The 10195-nt window shown below is 57.1% G+C and overlaps 1 protein-coding gene across 1 annotated transcript in view; it reads right to left on the reverse strand.

Moving 5' to 3' along the window:
- SSBP3 (single stranded DNA binding protein 3) overlaps nt 1–9093 on the reverse strand; it is a 55348-nt gene extending 46255 nt beyond the window's left edge. Inside the window, 4 exon segments of the mRNA XM_032696580.1 lie at nt 7670–7754; nt 8377–8438; nt 8632–8704; nt 8823–9093. Of these exon segments, the coding sequence (XP_032552471.1) occupies nt 7670–7754; nt 8377–8438; nt 8632–8704; nt 8823–8878 (276 nt within the window). The 5' untranslated portion in view covers nt 8879–9093.
- Nucleotides 9094–10195: the final 1102 nt, after the last annotated feature.

The raw sequence follows: 10195 nt of genomic DNA on the forward strand, positions 1-10195 counted from the left end.
ATTTTCACTACAGAAAGCCGCCACACCCCAGGAGGAGAGGCACCAGATCAAATGTTCAAGGGTTGATGCAGAAACATTAAGAAAAAAAAATTAAAAAGAAAATGTTAGCTTAAGACACAGCCAGAGGTCTTCCTTTGGACTTTATCTTAAGGCAGCAGGCTGCAGCCTCACACATGGACAGACGGATGGACCCCACAGCCTCCCACCCAGCCCGGGGAATGCAGAGGTGGAAACCACCTTGTTAAAAAACACTAGTTGTGGTGGCACTGGCCATGAAGGGGGAAGAATAAAAGCACTGCTCTGTCCCATCACCCCAAATACAGTCACATGCACCTCTGTATACATATGTATATCCTAATTCTGCATATTGTGTAGATATAATTGCATATATATACACACACTTTTTTTTTCTCCTTAATTCTGATATTAACAGCCATCATGCATGCAGCATTACACTCGTGCAGGAGAGTGTTTCTCCTATTATCCAAAAAGAGATACAAATTAAATGCACAAATCTAAGACAAAAGAAAAGCTGGCTTTACCACATGGAGCTGTGCCCTATCCGTTTCCAAACCTTACTGAAGTCCTCCAGGTGCCCCTCTCATCCTGGCCAGCACAGCAGATTGGTGACACTGCTATGGGGATAGGAGAAGGGATGTGGCAGTGGGAGGGTAGGCAGCTGGGTGGTCCCACGACCCACGGGAAGTGGCACCCACAAGCAGCCACCCCATATTTTGGAAATTCCCCCCTTGACTGCACAGCTGTAGCTTTGAACTCAGCTCCTGGCACCTGTGTGGCCATGAGCAGGAGTTTCGAGAGAAGAAAAAACCTAAACCCCAAACCGAGGCGGAGGTGAGGTATTTGTTTACTTCCAAAGAGACATTTTCGCTCCCTGCCAGCCTGGAGGAAAGCACTGCCCTGCTGAGACACCAGCCCTGGGGTGACCCCCCAAGGATCAGAAGGAAAAGATGATAGGAAATAACGGAGAAAGTGGGACTCAGCAAGCCTCCCCAACCCATGAGTGGGATGCTGGTAAGGTGGGCATGTGATGCTCATGAGGATACAGCCCGCTCCGTGGTTCCTGTGAGCAGAGCAGGCCAGATCCCCAGCACCAGCCAGGCTGGACATGAGCTGCTCCGGGTGCTGCACCGCTCTCCCTCTGTTCATAAGGAAAACCAGGAGAAAACGTGGCTGCAGCAGCTCCCCCCTAGAGCATCCCCCCACCGGCGAGAGCTTCGCACAGCCGGGTGCCATTTCGGTGGTGCCAGCTCTGCCGCGGGGGCGTGAGCGGTGAGAGAGGAGGAACAGCCAGAGCCCCCCGCCTGCTCCCCGGACCAGCTCTGGCAGCTGTTTCCAATAGAACCAGGGACAGCTTTACAAGAGAAAAATAGGGAACAAAAGGTAGGAGAAAATCCAAGTTTCCAAGGTAAGGAAGGAAATGATCAGGAGAACAGGAAAGTCTCACTCGTACCCAACACACGGCGTCCTGACCTAACACCTCCCCACTGCCCGCTGCTGCTGGACGGGAGCACCTCCCCCCGTGCCGGCCAACCTCCCAGGCCAACCTCCCAGGCACGGCACAGCTTGGCACGGCGGACCCTCGTCCTCTTTGTTCCTCCGAAGGGACCCCAGAACACCGGGGAGGGCAGGGCTGTGAGCTTTGTGCTCTCCCGGAGCCCAGCAGCTGCCGGAGGCGGCCGCCCCCCCCGCAGCCCCCCGCGCCGGCAGCGGGACCCCTCGCCGGCCTCACCGCGCTCGCCCACGTGGCCGCCGGGGCAAACAATGGGATGGCGCGGGCTGCTGCGCTCGCCAGCAAGGCCTTCCTCCTCCTCCTCCTCCTCCTCCTCCTCCCTGCTGCGGGCTTTGCCTGCCACTGGAAGCTGGCCCCTCTCAAGCACCAGGCGGGAGGGGGAGGGAATTAAAAAAATAATACAAAAAAACGCACAGAAAATAAAAAATACTCAAATCTGCCTCTCTGCTGCAAATGGGCTCGTGCAAGGCGAGGACACACTGACACACACACATGGAGATGGGCGATGGGGTGGCAGAGCAGAACCTTCATGGGCAGCACCCGGACACCCACCCCAGCACCCATCTGTACAGGGAGTCCCCACCCGTGACACAAATCCCCACCTGTCCTCCCACCCGCGGACAGGACTGAGGAAACCCTTCCTCTCCTCTCATCTCACTCCCAGCTTTTTTTGGAGAAGCCCCTCCCGGATTGGAGCCGGAGAAACTTTGCATCTTCGCACCATTTGTTGATATAAAATCCATCCCCTGCCTTACTTTTGCAGAGGCACTCAGGGTGGGGTGGGGGGGAACGTCTGTTTCCATTTGAAACCGTCAAAATTAGCATTCAGTAATTAAAAATCACACCCTTTCTCTTAATAACCTAACCAGCATGATACAATCAGGTTGTGCCAACTCTTTAATCTAATTGACTAATTACAGATTTTAATTTAGTCAGTTACTGAACAACTGTTGACAATTTGTTTTCATTAGGGACAGAACAGGATAAATATTTAGGCTCCCCAGTCAAAGACTAAGACATAAGCTCTGGGCTCTGACCTCCAGTTTCACAACGGTGGCTTCTCCATCAGCATCACCCATGGAAAGGTGCTGCTCTGAAATGCCCTGGTCCTGCCAGTGGGCAGCAGGAAGTGGCAGAGGAGGCTGGTCTGTTGTGACAGCCAAAATTGTGTAAAATATAAAATTAAGCTAATCCAGCTTTGCATGGTACTCCAGCAAGAGCAGGGTTTAAGGGACACCCAGGCTCACTGGTACCCTAAACTGGGAGGAAAGCCTGAGCCCAGCCATGCCAGGAGACAGAATATCTGGATTTATTTATTTTTGTTGTAATTTTTTTTTTTAAAGTGATGTGGAGTTTTGCAGCTGTTCCTGGCAGCCTGCCACTCCTGAAGGAAACTCCTCTCCTCTGGTTACCTACCAGGGAGCCCTGTCTCTGCAGAGCAGAGCTGGATGGAGCCCAGACAGAGCTGGAAACAGGACAGACCTGTGTGTGCTGCTGGCTGAGCCACGTGCCCAAGGCTCAGGCAATGCCTGTGGGGGCTCATGGGGACCACATAAAGCTGTTCCCAACCCCTGTCCCTGTATTGTGCCAAACCTGCCCCAAAAACATCTGCTCTCCTAGGCAACATGTTTTCACTACACTGGCTGCACACTGCAGAAGGAGCTCTCATGGACCACCACCACAGATGTACTCGTGGATCCCAACACTAACACTTGCTGGTCCCACCCCACACAGCCATGGGTGCCTCGAGCAAGGGTCTCACAGCCTTCACTGGTCCTGGAGCAAAAAGAGAACCTCACAAGGGAGGTCCACCAAACCCCTCATCCGTGAAGAGCATCTCCTCCCACACAGCCATCTCACCTGCCAAGGTGTCACACCATGAGATGGCCACACAGACCCTGGAGAGCAGAAGTTGCTGTGACAATAAAGTGCTGCCACATAAACACCATATTTTGGGCAAACACCAAGCTGGGCACACAGAGTTTGCCCACTGTCGGCCAAGTGTAGATACAATGCTCTACCAACCTCAGGCAAGACTCACATTGGGATATTTTTAACCACAACCACCACATGAAAGCTCCCTGGCAGCCCAGGTACACCCAGGCAGTGATGCTGGGACAGGGTGCCTGTCCCACAGCCGGCTGAGGTGTGATGGGCAGATCCAGCAGAAAAGGACCATCTCCCATGCTCCCAAAGCATGGCTGGAAGGGCACCTACATCAGGAGAAACAACTGGGTTTGGGGTTCAAACTCTAGTGCCTGGGGGACATCCCCCAGTCTGTACTGCCAGCAGGCCAAAACCCTTCCAAATCCCTTGGGTTTTATCTCATTCCCCACTGAGCAGTTTTGCACGCTAACACCAGCAAGCCTGGATACTCCATCCATCCATCTCCAAGTGCTTCAGAAATCTCTCACTGAGATCTCAATCCAAGGAGAACCATTTCAGATGGGGGAAAAAGGGAGGAGCCCTGGTTGTGCTCAACCAGGATGGGACGACATGAGCCCCACACACATCATCTTTTCCCGTATCAACCACCACCTTTCCAGCAGCATCTGCCCCCACTACTGCAGAGCATCCTTCCAGACCTGAGTTAGAAAGAACTGCAGCAGCTTTCCAAAGTTAAAAACAAAAATAAATAAATCAATGCTTTGCATTAATGGCAAGTTGAAGCCACAGCTCCACAGATCTTGTGCTGCAAAGTAAACAGCATTTCAAACGCTCCCAAGTGCAGGTTCTTCTCAGGAGAAAACTGGGGGGAACAGAGGAAGGGAAAGATGAAGTCAAAGTCTTTGTCAGCCAAAGCCTACCCTGATTTTTCTCTCCTGCGTGTTGACACTCTGAGCTGGCCATGCAGGCAGAGCAATACCACAAAAAGTATGTAGCAACAGTCAACTAGATTTAAGTTCATTTTCTGTAGCTCGAGGCCAAAATCGACTGAAGTGGTTCTGGTGATCAAGTTTTCTGCAATTCCCCTTTCTATGTATTAGCTCTTTGACAGAAATTCACTGCGGTATTTAAACTGGCAGTCATCACCGCTAACTCAAATTGTATTGGCTTTCACGGTGTTGAAATGCTCAACTGCGACCAGCCATCGGCCAATTCCCAGATAAGGCGGTGGCTGAAATCCCCTGTCATGCCGAGCGATCCTGTTGCAAGCTCGCCGGCTCCGGGAGCGTGCCATAACACTGGCATGCTCTCCATGGGGCTTTGCCCAGTGGAGGAGCCTAAATCAATGGCTACAGGTTGAGTTTTAGGAGTTGATGGGTGTTTGTGGTGCTGTTAACTTGGATCAACTCTTTTGATAGAGGTGGGACAGGCTGACTAACAACCCTCCAATCAACACAACTCAATAGTTGTGTTAACAGACACACAGTCCTGCCAGACATGGAAGGATAGAGAATCACAGGATTCCTCCTGCCTGTGCCAGGTGAATCCCTGCTTCCATCCCTCTTCCCCCAACAAGCACCTTTCCACCAACTTCCAGCAGGCTTTTGTCCCAGCTTGGGAGAAAAACCTCAGGAGAAACATAAAAAGCAATATTCCTAAGAGATCACAAGAGCCCATGCCTTTCAAAGGTCCTCTCAAAAAAAGAGTGGTGGGATTTCTCCTTACTTTATTTTCTTGCTAAAGATTTAAATATTCAAAACTGGAGGGGGAAATTAGCAATTTGTCCTGCTGCTCCTAATAGTTCTCACACGGTTATGCTGGAAGATGAAGTGGAAACGATGCAGCACGCAAATCCCATCATTAGCACCCTGCTAACGAGGCCTGTCGATGCATCTCCCAGGCAAGCACCCCTACACAGTGCTGGCTCTGGGACGGTGACATACCAACACCCAGCTGGCTCCCAGAGCATCCCCTCCTTCTGTCCTTAAGAGCACCATGGCAAATACACCATCTTTGCGTACATAAACCACCGTATTTCGTGCAAACACCAAGCTGGGCACACAGAGTTTGCCCATCCTTGGCCAAGTGTAGATACAACGCTCCACCAATCTGTGGGATATTTTTAAACACAACTACCATGTGAAGTGATTCATGACTCGCTGATCCAGCTCCATTTGGGGCTCATATCCCATTTCAGCTGCCATGCACCACTGATGGGTCGCTGGGTTTGGTGCTTGATAAAGACCAGCATTCCAGCCCCAGCAACCATCGGCAAGGCCGGCCACCATGCTCACCGGGACCAGCAGCCTGCCCTGGAAGCTGAAGGGAAACAAGGTGCTATTCACGCTCCCACGGTTATCGTTTGGTTCTTTGGTCAATATTTAAGTTTTGGCCAGGTAGGTCCCTCGCCCTGTAAAGTACACGCTGTGCCGGGAAAACACCGCTCCTCAGAGAGGGACTGACTGTGCCATGAGCATCTACCACCGGCCACGCCAGGCAGGAGAAGCACAACCCCTGTCCTGTGGTCAAAATATGCCTGGGGAAACCAACCCAGTGCCACCAAGCCAAGGCACAGGAGAGTGAAAATCTTCTTAGAAGTCTTTGCCGTAAAGCCCAAAAGGTAAAGCACTTGGGACTGTTACAAAACTGCATTACACCGAGAATTAAAAACAATCAGGATTGTGTCTATTTACTGTAAGCTTAAAGCAACGTGTATTAAAGAAGTTTATGCGAATCATCTAATGCACTCAGGCCTATTGTTAGAATTATTACCAAGCTAAAAAAAGATTAATTTCTCTAAATACACTAAATCCTCAGACATGATGAGGAGGCTGCTGTGAATGGAGCATTACCATGACTTGCTTGCTAATGTCATCTTCACCTGTGGCTTTGCTGCCCAAAGATCTACCTTTGCTTTGCTCCTGATGAGCCTGCAGTCCCATCCAGGCTCCCCAAACCCCCAGAATTTGGCCCAAAACACCTAGAAAGAGAGCAGCTACTCACACAGAGCAAAGCACTGCTAGATCTGCTGCCGGTTGTCAGCTCTGACCCTCAGTTCAGAAGTTCACCATCTTAATCCGACCCAGTAAAAACAAGCAATGCAGAGAATGGCCACGGGGAGGGACGGACAGACGGACAAACCCCACCTAGCAAATACCCAGACCCACGTCCCCCATGACCCAGCAGGATGGGCAGAGAGGAAAGGCACCTCAGCAGCCAGCCAAGGCCCTCCAGCAGCCTGGCACTGCCTGCCCCAGGGCAACCAGGGCACCAGCCCGCAGGAATGCTGTGGAGGTCCCCGAGACACTCGCCCGGTGGTGCTCGCCAGCAAACCCTCACACATCCCAACCCAGGCATGTTGAGGCAACGAGAAACTTGGGAAGGGAGGAAAAATGGTTTCCATACCATAGTCTCCCCGGAGCAGACAAAACCAGCTCCTGCTACAAGGTTTAAACTCACTTGACTGGGGTCCAAGCCCACAGCCAGGTGACTAATCCTTTGATGCACATTCTTCCCGACGCTGCAGATGTGGGCGACAAATGCAGGACGGGAGTGGGCAGCCCACCCATCGCCCCCTGGAGCAGACATGCCATGCACCCTTGCCAAGGGGTGTCTTTCTGGGAGACACCTCAGTTCCAGCATCCCACCCCAGAAGCATCATCCATCCCTGGTTCAGGCTACCACCTCTGCAGAGAACAACCCAAACCACAGAGAGCCAACATGCACAACAATCAACCAAGGGGGTCTGCAACCCCACCTACAACCAAGCCAACACCTCTACATTGCTGGGATCAAAGGAGGACTCAGACAACCAAGGAAGCCCCCAGCCTTGCCAAAGGCAGGGAGATATTAACTGGGGCATTCAACAGCAGTCCGGGGAATCCCCCTGTTCCTCCCCACCAAAATCCAACCCCCGCCCACCCTCCGGGGTGACCTCAGCATGAAACATCTCACCACTGAGGTGTCCTCAGCACGAATCCCACCATCGACCCCCTATAAACGCTTTGCTGTCCATTGCTAGGCAAAACTTCTTAATTCTACCACTACCCAAATGCCTTTAAGTGCTTAAGATAAGTATCTGAGCTCATTTACATAATTGCAACATTATGAAATACTGTTCAGTCAAATCAGAGCACTGCTGGTTAAAAAAACCCCATGGTTTTTGCCAGTCGGTTACGTTAGGTTGGCTCTCAGTGCGCCGGAGCTCCCCAACGCCATAATTACCGCGAGGATTAGAAACTTGTTACTCACGTAGTCATGAAAGGCTTTGGCTTCACTCGAATGTTCACAAGTGTCTCGCCTTTCGGGAGCTGCGCAGTACAGGTCCCAAAACACGCTGCGTGGTGGAGAGAGAGCCAGGAGAGGAGCAGTTACTCATCAGGGACTAGGCACCCGGGTGGGGGGTCAGCAGAGGTGAGCGGCTTCCCACCCCAAGGGACCCACGGCTGGGATGGGACCTCAGCCGGACCCAGCTGTGCATCTGAGTTCCACACTGCTCAGACCTGACCATCAGCAAGTGGGATGATGGGTGTTCTGAGAGGCAAAACTAGCCTGTAAGAGGTAACACCTTGAAGGGCTAACTCCTCGAAGGGCTAACCCCCGCGGGACTTCAGGGACTTCTCCCACGCTCTCAGCAGTGCTGCCGCCCAGCCCTGCTCCCCCGGGCGCCCCAGTGGCACCGGCACAGCGCGGTCCCTGCGGCTGGCCCGGCAGCGCTCCGGCGGGAGCCCTGCCCGCCGCTCCCGCGGGGCCGAGGGTGGCTCCGCCGCGCCTCGACGCCCCGCGGGGAACGGGAGCCGGGGCGGTTCGGGGCTCGCCGAGCCGCCGCTGTGCTGCTGACTCACGCCATCGCCGGGGCTGCACCCCGCGGGGCCCCGCGCCCCCGGCGGGCAGCCCCCCACCCCCGCGGGCCGCTCCCACCCGCGACGGGGCACCCGCATCGGCCCCCCCGCACTTACCACCACCAGGAGTGCAGGAAGCCGGGGGGCTCGCCCAGCGTGATGTTCTTCTCCCACCGGATCTGCGGGAGAGAGGAAGGCGGGGGGGGGAAAGGTGGGTGGGTGGGTTGCGGGGAGCGGTGTGGGTGGGGGGTGGTCGCGGGTGGGCGTGGGCCCCCCACGCGCGGCGACCCCCCGGCGCCGCCGCCGCCCCGCGCAAGATGGAGGGCGGGCGTGCGGCGGCGCACAAAGGGCGCGGGGGGCGGCGGGGCTCACCTCGGACAGGAAGGTCTGCGCAGACTTCTGGGCGCCGACGTGCAGCAGGTACTCGTAGACGTACAGCGCCAGCCTGCAACAGCCGAGCGGCGGGTCGGGGGAGGAGGAGGAGGCGCCCCGCTCCCGCCCCGCACAAAGCCACCCCGCCGCCGCCCCGCTCCCCCTGCCGCCACCGCCGCCGCCGCGCTTACTTCTCCCGCGCCTGCCCGTCCGAGGGCACCGCCGAGCCCTTCCCTTTGGCGAACATGGTCCGCGCCGAGCAGGATAGGGGCGGCCGCCGCGAGCCGCCGCCGCTGCTGCCGCTGCCGCCGCCGCCGGAGCCGCTGCGCCCGCCGCCGAGGGAGCGCCGGGGGCTGTCAGAGCGCCGGCCGCCGCCGCGCCCCCATCGCCCCGCGCCCGCCGCCGCTCGCTGCGCCCAACGCGCCGCTGGCCGCGCACCCGAACGTGGCCGCACCGGGCGCCGCCCCCGCCGCCGACGGGCGCTCGCGCCCGCCAATCGCCGCCCGGCCGGGGCGGGGCCGCGCCGCGACACGCCCCGCTCCGGAGGCGGTGGGCGGCCTCCCGCGGCGGGGAGGGCGGGCGGCGCCGCGGTCCTAAAGTCCTCCTGGCTCGGCCCGCGGGCGGCACCGCTACCCCAGCGCGGAGCGGCGCCGGGGCGCTTTAAGGCGGCGGGACGCGGCGCGCAGCGCGTGCTGATTGGTTGGGCGCCGCGGAGACCTCGGAAGGGGGGACTTGAAACCGCCCGTCGGGGGGTGAGGGGGGGAAGCGCCGGTGCGGCCGGGCGGGCGCTGCCGCTCCGCGGCGCCGGGCGGGACCCGCCGGGAGGGGGCCGGGGGCTGGGCACGTCGCCTCGTACCCCTCCCCTCCGGCCCGGCCCCGGCAGGTCCCGCCCGGCGCCGGGCACCCCCAACCTCGCGCTGCGGGCGGTCACCTCGGGGCAGGCGCGCCCGGAGCCCTGAGCGGAGCCTCGGCTGCCAGCTCCGGTCACAGCTCCTGTCTGCTTCGCTGCCCTTAAAAGCCACCCCCTCGGGGCTGGGTGGTGCCCTGATTTGGGCGGGGGTTCCGCAGGGTGGGCTGTGGGGAGCCCTTCTGCCTCTGGCCGGGGGCTTGGCAAAGTCACGCTGTTGTCCTGAGGTACCCCCAATTTAGGAGTCAGAGCTGGCGCCCCTCGCCCCACCAACGTGTTTCTCCAGGAGCCCACCGAACCAACCGGTCTCGGGTGGCAGTGCCCACGGGAACGGATGTTGGAGCAGCACAAAAATAAAGGCTGCAAACATCTCTTTTCCCCCTGCCCCGGCCCCACCTCCGCCTCCAAAACGACTGCTGAACAAAATCCAGCAGGGACGGTGGCTGTGCGCTTGGTAGGGGTTGTGTGATGAGTTAGCCACTGCTAAAATCATGAGTTTACACTCAAAACATTGGAGATCTTGAGTCTGAGCAGGTCCATGTACTCCCTGCAAGGCTTGGGGCGGCGGCGTGGGGAGCCGTGGGGCGTGGGAGTGACTCCTGCGGCGGCAGCAGCGCTGTGGCGCCCCGTGGGAATGTTCACGGCCACTGGGACCTG

The sequence above is a fragment of the Chiroxiphia lanceolata genome, chromosome 9 (assembly GCF_009829145.1).
Source record: "Chiroxiphia lanceolata isolate bChiLan1 chromosome 9, bChiLan1.pri, whole genome shotgun sequence".
In the NCBI taxonomy this organism is placed as follows: domain Eukaryota; kingdom Metazoa; phylum Chordata; class Aves; order Passeriformes; family Pipridae; genus Chiroxiphia; species Chiroxiphia lanceolata.